Raw genomic sequence first — 18,133 nt, 5'->3', positions numbered from 1 at the left:
TATCCATGATTCTTTGATTATTGTGGTTTCTTCTGTGGAGGCTTTCATAGTTTCCAGAAAACCAGAAACTTGCTTAGTTGAGTTTCCAGGATAAATTTTTCACTTTCAAGTGAACAGAGACAGTGAACATTCATTCTGACTCCCTTGATGTTTCTAATTTTTCAGATAATCAAAAGAGCGTGCAACATAACTAAAAAATACCTTCTGCAGGTAACCTGTAACATATAAGCAGTCCCAAGGCAAATGGTAACATAAAAACTTTGAAATATGTTATCCAGTCATGTTGTTACCTCATTTAAATTTTTATAGAAGTTGCAGTCTCTGTACAAATGCTAAAATACAAAAACTGATGTGTACTGATTAAACCTGCTCGAGCAGTGTGTTTTGTTTATTCCTTGCTATTCTGTTAAAGATACCCGATATCCTTAATGTTCACTTGTTATCAGCAGTAAGAAACGTTTAGTCCGATGCCGTTAAGGTACATAAGTTGTTTCTTCTCTAGAGTGAAGTCACCCTGCTGAGAAATGAAGTGGCACAGCTGAAACAGCTCCTTCTGGCTCATAAAGATTGCCCTGTCACCGCCATGCAGAAGAAATCTGGCTATCATAGTGAGTAATGCGCCATCACCTATAGCCTTAGGCTGCGTCGGTGAAATACTGCCAGAGCGAACCACGCTACAGTTAAACAGACAGAGGCTGCAGTTCTAATACTTGATATTAGATATCAGAACTTCTGCAAGGCTGTTATGGAACGGGGAATATACTTTGTAGAATCTAGAGTCTTTGAATTTTCCTGTTTCTAGCCTTTTTTCGAGGGATTACTATACATCCACACAACAGGTTAATAATCCAAAATATACTGTAAGTACATCTTCCCAGGGTAACGGTTGGTCTTAGAACGACAGAGTGAAACACTGCTTCTTTTCCAGCCTCCATTGAGTAATTTTTTTTTTAATTAACTATCTTCGTTTAACAATATATAGTACCCATCTATAGTATCGGATCCTATTGTTCTTAAATATCAGCATTGTGCAGTTTTTTTTATTGTGAATCTTTATGGTGAGTCTTTTGGTCATAAAAATGCTACAGTAGAACACTACTTCCGTTATCTGCTTCTAGGTTTCCTTTTACATGTTTTCCCCAAAATGAGATTCTTCTGTTTTTCAGCATTTTAGAGGTTAATTGTGCTTTTTCTTTCTTGTAATGTCCTTCTTTTTTGATAAGATGCACAATATTGGAGCCAGCTGTTACTCTTGAATAAATGGCCAATTTTGTCCATCGTACACAAATTTGTAACAAGTAACAGAGCTGGGAAGGCATTAGGCAACATTCATAATATATAACCCACAGCTTTTGTTTTTATGATTTAGTGATATTTCAGGATATTTGTAAATGTGAAGATTGTTTCAACCATATGTATCCACTTCATTTTAATTTGCCAGTGTCAGTAATTCAAAAGAAAGAAACATTTTGTATTGGATGCAAACAGTTCCTCAGGTGCTCACGATAAAACTTAATGGCCACCATCTTTACTTGTAGTCATTGTAAGCAGTTTCATCAGAATGGGCAATATTTTTTAATTTAAAAGATTCAGTAGATTTAGCAACTCTCTATTGCCATATATATTTAGAACATTGATTTTTGTCAGTTTTGAGCAAATAAATCTCAGTCCTTTGATATCTAGTCATTTTCACAGGATGGTGAAACACATTGTGGAGTAAATTGGAACCATATAGAAATATGTTTGGGGTTTGTATTAACAATGATTGCTGCAGGGATGAGGCCATTATGGCTCCCATCTGACTTAACAACATAATTTCTGATAGAAGCTACTGAGTTCAGCATTATGCATCTATGATTTTCTTAACAAGAGAGCGCTCCTGAATTTTGATAGTTCAAAAAGAATATACAAATGATTCTATAAAATTAGAAGGAAAATGAATTCTTCCGTTGCATCCAACTAAAAATTTATCTCATCTGCAATTTTTTAATCCCATCAGTTTTATCTCTTATCAAGGTAGCATGTGCACAGCAAAGGCAAGCCAATTTTTCATTTTAAGCAACAATTTATAAAGATATTTTTAAGGTATAAATGTGTGGGTTTATGTGCCATACCCTTAAATAAACTGAAAGTCTAGATTAGTAAATTTTTAGGAAATACATATTATGCTAGGTTGTATAGATTGCAAGAAATGAATAACACATTTTGGACGTTTGGAACTATTCCTGCCTTTTTCCTACCTAGTCCTCTAGATAATCAAATGGGAGTAAAATACGGTTTTAGTATAAAATTAGTTCTCTTTAGCTCTTGGGAGATAATTGGATTTTGTAGAAATTGGAAAGTAATTTCTGTTTTCAAGTTTGAAGGAGAAAATCTGACTTTTGTTTAGTAGTCAAGGCAGATGGATTGAGTAAGTGAGTACTTACATCTTGGAGAAAATGTGGGGAAGTTCACAAATACTGAACACTATGCATGTCTTAGCACACAGCTATTGCTGATGGTGAACTGTAATAGTCGTTAAGACTTTCAAAACATTTGTGAAGTCAAGGTTTCATAGAAACTAATGAATATTACAAAAATCTTTCAGATAAAGGTGACAGTATAAAAGCACACTGCCATACGGTCTCACTTCTAATTGTCAGAGTCCGTGCATCCTAGGATGAAACCCCTCAGGCATGGGAAAACCATGACAGTTGGTCACCTTAAACAGTATAAAACATGAATGAAAATAGGAATATATTTTTGATGTTTGGAGTCTATGAAAAATAAAGCACAAGAGTGATCTTATTACCATTGGTTCCTATTTTCTAAATCTTGGAGCATAATTAAAATTGTATTATACTTGCTTCTGCAATCTTAAGTGCGAAGGAAACCTTCTTTGGGCCCTAAATGTAATTGAGAGCTTATATTTTCATTAATGAAAATATGTATGAACATAGGTAGAAAACTTCAGAGCGTGAATTGTCAAACACTTGGGGGTTTTTTAGCTTTAAGTAGGGCTGAAAAGGGCTCTGTGAGTGCAGTAAGAACTCTTCTCTTTCTAGTGCTTATGGTTATGTTGGTGATTTCTCTCTCCTCACCTTCCAGAAGTGGACATAGGTGCGGGTGTATCCCTTTATAAAAGTATTTTACATATAAAATGTATAATTACGCCATTTATAAATCGGTACCTGGTACTTTGTATAGCCTAAAGATTTGCTTTGCCTAATTCTGAAAGTCTGGAGATTAGCACTTGTCTTTAAAATGTACTGTTTTATGTTGTCATTGCCTGCACCCTGTATTTACATTTCCTTAGACCTCTCATCATAGATCAGCCTCTTTATTTTTAAATGTTGTATTTTGAGAGAGAGAGGAGTGAGTATGGAGGGGCAGGGAGAGAGAGTCTTAAGCAGGCTCCACGCTCAGCTCAACTGTGAGATCGTGACCTGAGCAGAAATCAAGAGCTGGACACTACTGACTGAGCCACCCAGGCACCTTAGCCTCTTGATTTTTGAAAGCTGGTGTATCCCTAGAACTTAACATTGAGAGGAAGGTCCGTTTGTTTTCATATTGAAGAAGAGACGTAAAGGGGACTGTACTCTTGTCAGTTTGAGCGCCATTGCCAGGGTTTGGGTTTCTTGAACACGTAACTAACTGTTCTGTTGGCTATGTAACTGAATTAGAAATATTTTATAACATTTGTTATTGCCTCATCAGAAAAGGATCCTTTCTACTTTATATAATTTTAAAAGGTTTATTGTGATTTTTTTATATCTTGAGGGGTGATTTTGCATTGATAGCAGATTTATAGAGAAGAGGGGATTCTAATTAATATATTTTTAAAAACTGCTTTCCAGAAAATGCATGGATTTGAGGCAAACTTGTCAAAATTCTTTAAGTCCTATATTTCAGAAAACGCTCAAAATGAGTTTTATGTGAACTAAAATCAAGCTGGCCAGGTTTCTCCTCCTCCATCTCCTGCATCACAAATCATGGAGTAAGTCCTGCTTCATAGCGTCCACAGTCTTTTAATAATGGACTTTCAGAATAGGCACCTGGCCACCAGTAAGCAGGCCAGTCTGCATTGTCAGATTTGACAGCCCGCTTGTTACCTTTAAGCACTAAATAAAAATTATTTTAAAGCCAAGTGAAAAGAAAATGAGGGGTTTCTGGGTGGCTCAGTTGGTTAGACGTCTGACTCTTGGTTTTGGCTCAGGTCATGATCTCACAGTTTGTGAGATCGAGCCCCACATTGGGCTGTTCACTGACAGTGCAGAGCCTGCGTGAGATTCTCTCTCCCCCTCTCTCTGCTCCACCTCAGCTCTGTGTCTCTCAAAATAAATAAACTCTATTAAAAAAAAGTACAAAAGAATACATCCAGTATGATACAATTTTCAGAATGTTCAAAAGTTAAATGCTACTTTCTAGGGATGCATACCTATTTGGTAAAACTTCGAACAAAAAACAAGGTAATGGTTAAAGAGCTATCAGAACAGTGATTACCTTTGATGAAGAGAAGAGCCTCCAGGAAGCATCATTGTTATTGGCGGTGTTCTCTTAAGCTGGGGGCTAGGTTCACAGTTATCATTGGTCCATGCTATCATTCTATAAGGTACGTACACTGTAACTACCGGTGTGGTGTGCGTATCAGATTTTTCACTAAATGAAATTCCTGGATTTGATCCTGTTAAAATGAGAAAGATGTAGGAGATGCATTGTTCCATCCTAAAAGTTGGTAGATTTTCACAAGTACACAGAATGCCTCTTTCTGAATATCTTCCATTGTAGTTTCTAGAGTTTTATATAATTTTTTATTTGAATCCCAATTAATTCGTGCAGCTCTAACAGCTGGTGGCATTTAGATTCTAAATATTGCTCATTCTCATGTGTATGCATCATTAGAGTCAGGTGTTGTAATCCCCCATTGCTGCCATCGATGGAAAGTCAGCCAGAATAAATATAGTTCTAGAGAATGCAGAGGGAGTAATTTGAAAATGCAATTTGTATGGAAGAATTCATTTTGTTTATGCGTGTGGGTATAAATTTTCTTATCTTTTAATAAGAATGGCATGTAGGCAAACAGACCGGTTGTGTTAAATTGTCGTTACTTGGTAAGGGTCTGATTATATCTGTAAGAGTCTGTCTCCCAAATTCCCACCTGACTTTTCTTAACACTGTTGAGCAAACACGTCCTCGGCTCGGTTCTGTGAGCTGGGCACGCAGATGCTTCCGTGTGCATGGCGAGGCCTTCACTTGAGCTGCTGCAGGTAAAATCGGAAAGCCACCTTTTGGTTTGCTCAGTTCCAGTCATACCATCGTATCTAAATAACCGCTTTTGTCAAACCCTGACTTTTTACTCTTGTGTGTTGACAACCTACTGATAGATTCTTACAGCTGTTTTTAAGAAACCGTGATTCTTCTTTTTTCCGCTCAGCTGCTGATAAAGACGATAGTTCAGAAGACCTGTCAGTGCCAAGCAGCCCGCACCCTGAAGCTATACAGCATAGTTCTGTCAGCACATCCAATGGAGTCAGTTCAACCTCCAAGGCCGAAGCTGTGGCCACCTCAGTCCTCACACAGATGGCGGACCAGAGTACAGAGCCCGCGCTGTCGCAGATTGTTATGGCTCCTGCCTCCCAGTCACAGCCCTCAGGAAGTTGATTAAAAACCTGCGGTGCGGCAGTTTTAGATACTCATTAGTGACTTCAAAGGGAAATCAAGGAAAGACCGGTTTCCGTTGATGCGAAATCTGTGGTTGTAAATTTTTCTTTTTACTTGAAATTAAATTTGGCTCTAAAGTTGGTGTAGCGGCAGTTGATGATCAGCCTGAACAACAGTTTTTAGTCTCTGGAAAAAGACTGATTTTGCTTTTTTTATAAATATTGTTAGATTTATTAATTTTCTGTGCTCAATGTGTAAATTGTATTATAATTCATTGTGGTTTATTTCACTTTTAATTTGGTGGTGTTTTAATAAATGGGGGTGTTACTGAGTCTCTTCCCACTTCCATTTCTTTTGACCACCTCTTACCCTCAACTGTGATGGTAGTATTGTCATATCATTTATACCAAAGTTCTGCATCGTCCCTGTTGACTTTGTAATGTTAACAAGGTCATAAAGCACTAGCGAGAGAAAGACAGAAATTTGCTTTTAATCTTTTTGCCTTTTATTTTGCACATTATGCAAAAGGAAGAACATTAGAGAACACTTTTTAAGTGAGTGAAACGTGGTAAAAGACATACAGTGCTTTTATGCACCCTCAAACTAAATCAAGGTCATTCGTCGTGCGTTTTCTTTAAGATTTGAAGTAGACAGGAATTTTGGAATCCTCCAACATTTCAAAAGGACTATTTTTCAAGTCTTAAATTCAGTATTTTAAATCCTATGTTTTGAGGCTAATAAAACATGAAATTGTATCCTCTATGATACAGGGTTATCAGATAGCTAATAATTTTTTGAAATTAGGTTTTGGGTTTTTTTGCAGATTTCAGGTTACAAACTGAGAAGTTTATGCATAATCAAGTATGGTGTGGTTGCCAGAAAAAGCCTAAAAATTACTTAGCAAATTTAAGGCTGTTTGCCCCCATTGTCTTGTACTTGCAAGCTAACTTGTACTTATTCTTGTGAAGGCACTGTCATCTTTTAGTAGCAAATTTTGATAATGTTTCTCGTGGGAAAAAAAAATCAGTATCTATCTTTAGAACATTGTAATTATAATGTGGGAAGCAAGAGTGGGTGTGTGTGTGTGAGAGAGAGAGAGAGAGAGAGTGTGTGTGTGTATGTGTGTTATGTGTGTATGTTCCTTTCAATAGTTTATGCCAGCAGTCTTTGCTTGAATGTTTAACGATGCCTTCGGTGTGATGCTGGCCGATAGATGATTGCAATTTAAAATGTCATTACTGTGCAGGCTTGGATAACTAACATTCCATGATGTAGTTTGTTTCTGAGGAGATGATTGTAGGTACACTTTTCTCATTATCCAATCATCCGTGGGATACTGAGTTTTCTAATGTGCCATTATCTATTTTTATTCTCCAGTTATGTTCAAGATACAGTACAATATTTTAAAATAGACTAAATTGTGAAAAATAAAGTAGTAGACGTGTGTAAGAAAACTTTGTAAAATAGTTACGAGTCCTACCCAGTAGCAACTTCTGGCATTCAAGCAGGATTCCATTATGTAAATATCTGTAACGCATTTATAATAAGCTGTGTAGTCTGTTCTGCATCTATACTACACTATTTACGAATGTCTCGGTGCCATCTCCTAACGAGACTGACCTTTTAAAAACCTATGTTGAATATCCTTGGTAATTCAAGGAACTATCCCACCTGCCTAAGTTCCAAACTGGGAAACATTCAAATTATACAAATGACATTTCAGGACTTTTAAGTATGAAGATAATAGGATTTTTATTGTTTGGCTTATCAAGAGTGAGCGTTTTTAGTTGATAATTCTACTTCTAAATTTTTTTTTATTTTTAACTGATTTTGTAATTTAAAGCAATGAATTTCTGATCATGATTTTCTCATAGTTATGCTAAGGAGTTGATCTCAAAGGCACAAAATATGAATTCTGCAAGAAGGCAATTTTTTTATTGTAAGTTTGGATGGGTTAGGAAAAGCCTCAACTTTTCACTCTCCTAAGTCCTTCAGTACATTTTTCTTTCATTTTATTATTTATGCAAGTTAAAGTTTTTGGTAACAGGAATTCTTGCAACTGTAAAATAAAACTACATAGATGTAAGAAGTCATGTAAACGGTTAATGAACTTACCAAGGTTAGCAAAACTCTCATTGTAAATCAGTCTGTGCTCAGCAAATGAAAATCATTCTTAGTTGTATAAACACAAATTCCATTTTGACTTTCAGGATGTCGCACTACTTCTGTACCTAGCATTTTGAGTCCTTACATTTGCAATGTTACACAAACTGTACTACTTTCTTTTATGTGCAGTTTGCATGAGTAAACCATCAGAGAATAAATTCTATCTTTAAATTATGTTCATAATTTGCTTGTCCTTACCTCTCTTTCGTAAAGTAACAGCACTTGATAATATGCTTTCCGCCCCCTTCAGGATGTTTGTTACCTGAGAAGAACCGGATAGTCTTTCTATTTCTGTGATAAAATTCAGTCCTCCTTAAAGACGTTTCAACTGCAGGGTGCTCAGGCCTTGTCCTTCTCTGGATTCATTAAGGCCCAGCCAGATACACTGAACTTTTAACTTTTGTCCCCAGCCACGAACATTCTCTCAACGACACCCATACACCAGTCCGCTCGCCTCTGGCATCTCTTGGCAACTGCCTGACAAAACATCTTAAACGTAACACGTCCAACGTTATGTGCCAACCATTATAGTTCAGTTACAACAACTGTAACCCGTCCAGCACTGACTCCTTAGCACCCCCCCACCTTCCCGTCAAGTGTGCTTCTCCAGCAGTCTTTCATAAGACACTTGATGACAGCTCCCTTCTTCCAGTTGCTTAAGCCAGGACAACGGTGGTAGTGTCTTTGATTTCTCTCTTCCCACCTCCAAACTATCAGGAAATGCTGTTGGATTTACCGTCAGAACAATCCAGAATTCAACCACTTCTCCCCCTGTACAGTGCTGTTGCTCTGTACCCTTATTATCGTTCACCCAGTTTACTGTATCTGCCTAGTAACGGCCTCCTTGCTTCCACCCCTCCTCCTTCAGCCCATCCTCAGTACAACAGCTAGAGTGGTACTTTTCAAATTAAATCAGCTTGCGGTGCTCCATCTACTCCAATCCTGGAGCAGCTCGCTGCACTCAGAGCTGAAGTCCATGCAGCGGCCTGCAAGATGGTTTGGTTGCCATCCCGGTGCTGTGCTGGCTCTGAACCCCTCTACCTCGTTTTATTCAGTGAGTGAGAGCTACTCAGCGTGTCACTCATTGTTCTGGGCACATGAAATGCACCAGGAGCCCAAACACAAAAATCCGTGCCTTTGTGGATGGAGCTCCATTCCAAAGAGGGTTGGGGGGGTAAGTGTTGGGAACCACAATTAACCTAATACAAATGCTAAAAGTGGTCAGTGCTAAGTGAAGAAATTAAAGATGGAGAGCATGTGAATTGATATTTTGGTCTTGTTCAGATTGAGCTAATCTGAAGAGATGCAAAAAAATCACATGGCTATTTTTTAAGGTACACGTTCTAATGAAGGTACTTAATCTGGATTACATGATATTAGATAAAAGATTTCATGAAGACAAGCTGCTGATACCTAACAAAATTTGACGAAAATATTAAAAGGTCAAACTCATTGTTTGCATTGATTTGTTTCAGAGGACAGGAAAGATGATCTTGTCTCTGGCATGTACTTACTGTTAAATGTAGTTTTATTACTTCTACATCTCAGACTGTAGCGTTTAACACTTGACATTAAGAATTCGCTTGTGAGAATATAACTATAGGAGAAATCTGTTTACTTGTAGGCCTTCATTTGTATAAATATACACTTGCACAGACACAGGGAAAAAAAATGCCTAGAGAACACAGTTATCCAAAAATTTAGTTCTAAAAGACATTTAGAAGAAAACATTTTCTAGGGGCACCTGGGGCGCTCAGCCGATCAAGCATCCAACTTCGCCTCAGGTCATGATCTCACAGTTAATGAGTTCAAGTCCCACGTTGGGCTCTGGGCCGACAGCTCAGAGCCTGGAGCCTACCTCCGATTCTGTGTCTTCCTCTCTCTGCCCCTCCCCCACTTATGTGCTCTCTCAAAAATAAACATTTAAAAAGTTAAAAAAATTTTTTAATCTGACATTTTCTAGATTATCTTGACCACAGGATAATGGTTACTTTTTAAGGCAATTCATACCCTTTTGTATCTCATGTAGTTATGAGAAATCGTTTCTTTACACTATTAATAAATACAAATTTGTTTCTGTAATTCTCTCCCACAGTTAAAAAAAAAAATACAGGTCTTTCCAAGACTAACAACAGACTTCTACATGGGTGCTCATTGAAGCTAAGTATCATGATCCTAGAGAGCTAGCATCTTTCTGTGTAGAGAAAAACCCACACAAAATCTAGAATGAGGACCTTTCTGGAAAAAGCAATCTACCATTTAAGTAAGTGGTGAGTTGCCAATTCCATGTATTGCCATAGAAAAAGCACAGTGAAAATGTTTCAAAATTAAAGGATTTATTCTGAAATAACAAAGGCCACGTGACATTGAAACCTACAATAAAAAGTATATGCATAGTTTTATTCTATTGTAGCAGTCTAAAGTACAGAATCAAATGTTAATAGTAAAATAAATTATCAAATGTGTCACAGCACTCTAGAAGGGTTTTGTTATTCAATAATGGGACAGTGAGTTGCATCTTTTATCATCAAATGCACATGCAAATTTTTCCAGTGGCTTTCTGAGAAGAGGAAGTCATTAGTATATGGTCATGATCACAATGCCTTCCTTTGCCTCTTTATTTTGCATTAAATTTTAAATGTAAAGCAATTCCTTCAGCCAGAATGTGTTTAACACAATGGTTGCCATGGTTTTATCATTACCTCAATTATTTGGGAAGCATTTTTAACTATGTCCGTTATGTCGAATAAAGGTTGGTTTGCTTTATTCACTTACATTAGGTTTTGCATCCCCCACCAAAAGAATGCTCTCCCAAGGAGGAGTTAAGGTGACAGAGCAGCATGGAGACCCTGAGCTTGTCTGGTCCCTGAAACACAGCTAGATGAGTGCCAATTTTGAACCCTAGGAAACTGATCTGAGGATTCACACAACAATCTGCATAACTTAAGCCATAGAATTTGGTAGGTACATGGTACAGAGAGGTGAACTGGGGGAGAGGAAAGCTGCAGAGGGAAGGGAGGTGTTTTTGGCGGAGAGAGGACAGAGCAAGGGGGAGAGTGTAGTGTATCGTGATTGTGCGACAAAAGCATTCCCCAAAGCTACCTGGAGAGAGACAGAGAGAGGGAGTGAAAACACAGGCGAGACTGAACAAGAAATCTGTTCCCAAAACCATTGATGGGGAGAAAGGAGAGGGTTTCAACACCACCAGGATTCTATAAACAGGGGAGTGCAGAGCCTGAAGTTGCGGACCTCAGTGCTGGGCAGTGCTCTGGTGAGGAAGCAGGGTGGATGTCCAGGAGCAGGCAGAGCAACCTGAGGGGGTATGTGTGCCACACAGAAGCAGTTCCCCTACTTGGAGTGCATTTGGTAGAGGCCATACAGCCTCCCCATAGGCAAAGGTCCCAGTGAATTCTGAAGAGCAGCCATGTTTGCTGGTATTGGGATAAAAACACCAGAGTACAGTGAAACCCGGCAACAGCTGTATGTTGTAATTTGCCATAATCTCTGAACCCCTGCCGTTGAACAATCACCCAAATGCTTCTGGGGCAAGCCGGCACCTGGCCATTGCTTAGCAAGACCCTCCACCAGAGAGTCGGTGTAGATGGGTCTAAGCCCCAGGGGTCTCCGAAGTGTAGGGTTTTGAAACACAACTCCGTCTGAGATAAAACACTGGAAGAAGGTGCTGCCTGGCAAGCGGACAGCTTGGACAGGGACAGGGTAGAGGCGGGGAGTGGACAGAGGCCTGAGACAAAGGAGGGGTGCTTGATCACAGGTCGGTGAGGGCAAAGAATTCCTGTGCCAGAGACTAGGGAGCTGGGTGGAGCCATTTCCACCTCTCTCGTGCTCGCACACGTGCATACCAGCATGCGCACGACACTGATCCACCCCAGTAAGCTAAGTGGTGCCACTTAGTTGAGAATGGAGCTGTTACACCAAACCCAGCTGCGCCCTCCAACCATATCCCCCAGAAGACCAGCACAAGATACTCCACCTGCTTAGTGTACAGACTATAGAGTGCTCCACAGTTTCAGTTGTAGGGGAAACTGGATATAACTTCATTTGGGTTTCATTCTGTTTGCTGGCTCATTTATTTGTTTGTTTTCTTTGCTTCTATTTTTGCTTAAATTGTGTTTTTTTTTTCTCTTGTCTTTCTCTTTCTTGGATACAGAAAGATAAAATACTTTTTTTAATTTTTTATTTTTTCTAAATTTTTATTCTATTTCATTTTATTTTATAATTCTATTATATATTTTTTTAATTCTTATTTTCTCACTTTTTTCTTCCCTTTCCCTTTTTTCCTCTATTCTATCAAGCTACTTTCAAAAGCAGACCAAAACACACCTAGGATCTAGCTTCCTTTATTTGATTTTTGTTTTGTTTTTAATTTTTTAATTTTTTTTTTAAATTTTTTTCAACGTTTTTTATTTATTTTTGGGACAGAGAGAGACAGAGCATGAACGGGGGAGGGGCAGAGAGAGAGGGAGACACAGAATCGGAAACAGGCTCCAGGCTCCGAGCCATCAGCCCAGAGCCTGACGCGGGGCTCGAACTCACGGACCGTGAGATCGTGACCTGGCTGAAGTCGGACGCTTAACCGACTGCGCCACCCAGGCGCCCCATAATTTTTTAATTTTAACTTTATATTTTATTAATTTTTTTCTTCCTCCAAATGACAAAACAAAGGAATTCACCCCAAAAGAAAGAACAGGAAGAAATGACAGCCAGGGGCTTAATCAACACAGATATAAACAAGATGTCTGAACCAGAATTTAGAACCACGATAATAAGAATACTCACTGGGGTTTAAAAAAGCATAGAAGACACCAGAGAATCCCTCTCTGCAGAGATAAAATAAATAAAATCTAGTCAGGCTAGAATTAAAAATGCTATAACTGAGATGCAATCTTGAATGGATGCCACAATGGCAAGGATGGACAAAGCAGAGCAGCGAATTGGGGGTATATATGATAAAATTATGGAGAATAATGAAACAGAGAAAAAAGAAAGAAACAAAGGCAAGAGATCATAATACAAGACTTAGAGAACTCAGTGACTTATTAAAAAGTAATAACATCTGAATCACAGGAGTCCCAGAAAATGAAGAGAGAAAACAAGGGGCAGAAGGTTTATGTGAGCAAATTATAGCAGAAAACTTTCCTAATCTGGGGAAGGACACAGACATCAAAATCCAAGAAGCACAGAGAACTCCCATTACATTCAACAAAACCCGACCATCACCAAGGCATATCATAGTCACGTTCACAAGATATACAGACAAGGATAGAATCATGAAAGCAGCCAGGGAATAAAAGTCCTTAACCTATAAGGGAAGAGAGATCAGGTTCACAGCAGACCTATCCACAGAAACTTGGCAGGCCAGAAAGGAGTGGTAGGAAATATTCAACATGCTGAATTGAAAAAATATGCAGCCAAGAGTTCTTTATCCAGCAAGACTGTCATTCAAAATAAAAGGAGAGAGAGAATTTCTCAGACAAAAACTAAAGGAGTTCATAACCACTAAACCAGCCCTGCAAGAGATGTTAAGGGGAACTCTTTGAGTGGAGAAAAGACAAAATAAAACAAAAATGACCAAAAGCAATAAAGACTAGAAAGGACCAGAGAACATCACCAGAAACCCCAATTCTACAGGAAACACAGTGGCACTAAAATCATGTCTTTCAGGACTCCCTCTAAATGTCAATGGACCAAATGCTCCAATCAATATACATAGGTATCAGAATGGATAAGAACACAAGACCCATCTATATGCTGCTTACAAGAGACTCATTTTAGACCTGAAGACATCTGCAAATTGAAAGTAAGGGGATGAAGAACCATCTATCATGTTAATGGTCATCAAAAAAAAGCTGGAGTAGCACCATTCTGATATCAGACAAACTAGATTTTAAAATAAAGATATAACAAGAGATGAAAAAGGGCATTCTATCATTAAGGGGACTATCCACCAAGAAGATCTAACAATTGTAAATATTTATGCCCCCAACGTAGAGCACCCAAATATATAAATCAATTAATCATAAGCCTAAAGAAACACATTGATACTAATACTATAATAAAAGGGGACTTAAACACCCAACTTACAACAATGGATTAATCATCTAAGCAGAAAATCAACAAGGAAACAATGGCACACTGGACAAGATGGACTTAACAAATATATCCAGAACATTTCATCCTAAAGCAGCAGAATACACATTCTTCTCAAGTGCACATGGAACATTCTCCAGAATAGATCACATGCTAGGTCACAAATCAGACCTCAACAAATACAAAAAGATCAAGATCAGACCTTGCATATTTTCAGACCACAATGCTATGAAACTCAAAATCAACCACAAGAAAAAATTTGGAAAGAACATGAATACTTGGAGATTAAAGAACATCCTAATAAAGAATGAGTGGGTTTTCCAAGAAATTAAAGAGGAAATTAAAAAGTACATGGAAGCCTATGAAAATGAGAATACAACAGTCCAAAACCTCTGGGATGCAGCAAAGACAGTCATAAGAGGGAAGTATATAGCAATCCAGGCCTTCCTAAAGAAGGAAGAAAGTTCTCAAATACACACCTAACCTTACACTTAAAAGACCCAGAAAAAGAACAGCAAATAAAGCCCAAAACCAGGAGAAGAAGGGAAATAATATCAGAGCAGAAATCCATGCTACTAAAAAATGAATCAATGAAATTTAAAGGACAACAACAACAACAACAACAAAAAACAACAGTAGAACAGATAATGAAACCAGGAGCTGGTTCTTTGAAAGAATTAACAAAATTGATAAATTCCTAGCCAGATGGATCAAAAAGAAAAAGGAAAGGACCCAAATAAATAAAATCACAATTGAAAGATGAGATATCATAACCAATACAGCAGAAATACAAACAATAATAAGAGAATATAATGTGAAGTTATAGGCCAACATATTTGTCAATCTGGAAGAAATGGACAAATTTCCAGAAACATATAAACTACCAAAACTGAAACAGGAAGAAATAGAAAATTTGAACAGACCCATAACCAGTAAAAAAAAAAATTGAATCAGTAATCAAACATCTCCCAACAAACAAGAGTCCAGGGCTGGATGGCTTTCCAGGGGAATTCTACCAAACATTTAAAGAAGAGTTAACGCCTATTCTTTTGAAGCTGTTCCAAAAAATAGAAATGGAAGGAAAACTTCCAAACTCATTCTACGAGGCCAGCATTACCTTGATTTCTAAACCGGACAAAGACCCCACTAAAAAGGAGAACTACTGGCACTTTCCCTAATGAATATGGATGTAAAAATTCTCAGCAAGATACTAGTAAACTGGATCCAACAATACATTAAAAGAATTATTCACCACAATCGAGCGGGATTTATGCCTGGGATGCAGGGCTGGTTCAATATTCACAAAATCAATGTGATAGGTCACATCAATAAAAGAAAGGATAAGAACCACATGATCCTCCCAATAGATGCAGTAAAAGCATTTGACAGAATACAGCATCCTTTCTTGATAAAAACCCTCAAGAAAGTAGGAGCGGAAGGGTCATACCTCAAGATCATAAAGACCCTATATGAAAGACCCAGCTGATATCATCCTCAATGGGGAACAAATAAGAGCTTTACCCCTAAGGTCAGGAACACAACATGGATGTCCATTCTCACCACTGTTATTCAGCATGGTGTTGGGAGTCATAGCCTCAGCAATCAGACAGCATAAAGAAATAAAAGGCATCCAAATCAGCAAGGAGGAAGTCAAACTTTCACTCTTCGCAGAGAACATGATACTCTGTGGAAAACCCAAAAGACTCCACCAAAACACCGCTAGTACTGATACATGAATTCAGCAAAGTTGCAAGGATATAAAATCAATGTATAGAAATTGATTGCAATTGTATACATCAATAATGAAACAACAGAAACAGAAATCAAGGAATCCATCCCATTTACAACTACAGCAAAACCATAAAATACCTAGGAATAAATTTGACCAAAGAGATGAAAAATCTATACACTGAAAACTATAGAAAGCTTATGGAAGACATTGAAGATGACACCAAAAAAATGGAAAACATTCCATGCTCATGGGTTGGAAGAACAAATATTGTTAAAATGTCAATACTACCCAAAGCAATCTACATTTTCAGTGCAATCCCTATCAAAATAATACCAGCATTCTTCACTGAGGTAGAACAAACAATTCTAAAATTTGTATGGAATCACAAAAGACCCCGAATAGAAAAGCAATCCTGAAAAAGAAAAGTAAACCTGGAGGCATCACAATTCCAGACTGCAAGCTGTATTACAAAGCTGTAATCATCAAGACAATATGGTACTGACAACAAAAAGAGACACAGATTAATGGAACAGAATGGAGAATTCAGAAATGGACGCACAAACGTATGGCCAACTAATGTGACAAAGCTGGAAAGAATATCCAATGGAAAAAAGACAGTCCCTTCAGTAAATGGTGTTGGGAAAACCAGACAGCAAATGTGCAGAAGAATGAACCTGGACCACTTTCTTACACCATACACAAAAATAAACTCAGAATGGATGAAAGACCTAAATGTAAGACAGGAAGCCAGCAAAATCCTAGAGGAGAAAACAGGCAACAACCTCTTTGACCTTGGCCACAGTAATTCCTTACTTGACATGTGTCTAGAGGCAAGGAAAGCAAAAGCAAAAATGAACTATTGGGACCTCATTAAGATAAAAGGCTTTTTTCACAGCGAAGGAAACAATCAGCAAAACTAAAAGGAATGAGAGAAGGTATTTGCAAATGACATATCTGATAAAGAGTTAGTATCCAAAATCTATAAAGAACTTATCAAACTTAATACCCAGAAAACAAATAATCCAGTGAAGAAATGGGCAAAAGACATGAATAGACACTTCTCCAAAGAAGACATCCAGAAAGCTGAAAGACACATGAAAAAAATGCTCAACATCAGTTATCATCAGGGAAATACAAATCAAAACCACAGTGAGATACCACCTCACACCTGCCAAAATTGCTAAAATTAACAACTCAGGAAACAATAGATTTTGGTGAGGATGTGAAGAAAGAGGAACACTTTTGCACTTCTGGTGGGAATGAAAACTGGTGCGGCCACTCTGGAATACAGTATGGAGGTTCCTCAAAAAATAGAACTACCCTATGTATGACCCAGCAATTGTACTACTAGGTATTTGTCCAAAAGACGTAGGAGTGCTGATTCGAAGGGCCATGTGTACCCCAATATTTACAGCAGCTATATTGACAATAGCCAATGTATGGAAAGAGCCCAAATGTCCATCAACAGATGAATTGATAAAGATGTGGTATATATATACAGTGGAATATTAGTCAGCAATGACTAAATGGAATCTTGTCATTTGCAACAACATGGATGGAACTTGAATGTATTATGCTAAGCAAAATAAGTCAGAGAAAGACAAATATCACATGATTTCACTCTTATGTAGAATTTAAGAAACAAAACAGATGAACATAGGGGAAGGGAACACAAAGAAGATAAAAACAGAGAGAGAGACAATAAGAGACTCTCAAATACAGGGAACAAACTGAGAGTTGCTGGAGGGGTGGTTGGGTGGGGGGATAGGCTAAAAGGGTGAGGGCCATTAAGAAGGACACTTGTTGAGATGAGCACTGGGTGTTGTTATATGTAAGTGATGAATCACTAAATTATATTCCTGAAATCATTATTATACTGTAAGTTAACTTGGAATTAAATTTTAAGTCAATTTAAAAAAAAAAGGAAGGCTCTCTCAAAGGAGGACCTTTCAAAATTATTTTTGCTAATTTTCTAAAAGCATGTAAATTAGGAAGAAATTCTGTTTTCTATAGCTTGACAAAAAAAATTAAGCAATAATTATTTAATGGGATTTACTTAGCAGAATGTGAGATGAGAGTGTTTTCTATTATAAGTTTCTCAGAATTGGGAACAAATGTATTAGGTTTAGGAGGAAATAAAATTTGTTAATACATTATCTTCAAAAGTAAACCTTTTTGCATTAGCTATTATTACTGCATTATTTATCTTGTTTGATTTTTTTCTACCAATAATTTTTTAATTTAAACACGTAGCTAAGTTTCTCTGTCCAAAATTGTCCTAGGGTCTAGTTAAATAACATCAGTGAAAAATAAAATGAGGTAATACAACTATTCTAGCATTAATTAATTTCGACATTCAAAAAACCACTCAGATTATTATTGACTTTCCCCAACTGCTAAATTTTTAGGAAAGTACTTCTTTTGCATCTTAGTTTATTCAGCTCAGCTAATAGTTTCTGAAGTGACTTCCGGCGCCATGAGGCCATC

General features: G+C 37.6%; 1 protein-coding gene across 6 annotated transcripts in view; it reads left to right on the top strand.

Moving 5' to 3' along the window:
• The window catches only part of ATF2 (activating transcription factor 2), an 83,688-nt gene extending 75,699 nt beyond the window's left edge, over positions 1–7,989 (top strand). For 4 of the 6 annotated variants that reach the window (XM_040475441.1, XM_040475443.1, XM_040475440.1 and 1 more), the window contains 2 exons: positions 503–608; positions 5,414–7,989. In XM_040475441.1, coding sequence (XP_040331375.1) covers positions 503–608; positions 5,414–5,640 — 333 coding nt within the window. In that variant the 3' untranslated portion in view covers positions 5,641–7,989. Of the gene's footprint in view, positions 1–502; positions 617–5,413 lie in introns of those variants that run through there. The other 2 variants (XM_040475444.1, XM_040475445.1) reach the window with 2 other exon arrangements.
• Positions 7,990–18,133: the final 10,144 nt, after the last annotated feature.

This window comes from Herpailurus yagouaroundi, unplaced genomic scaffold (genome assembly GCF_014898765.1).
Source record: "Herpailurus yagouaroundi ecotype Mexico unplaced genomic scaffold, PumYag 140, whole genome shotgun sequence".
NCBI lineage: Eukaryota > Metazoa > Chordata > Mammalia > Carnivora > Felidae > Herpailurus > Herpailurus yagouaroundi.
The sequence above is the reverse complement of the archived record's forward strand: the minus strand, read 5'-3'. Positions and strand labels throughout refer to the sequence as shown.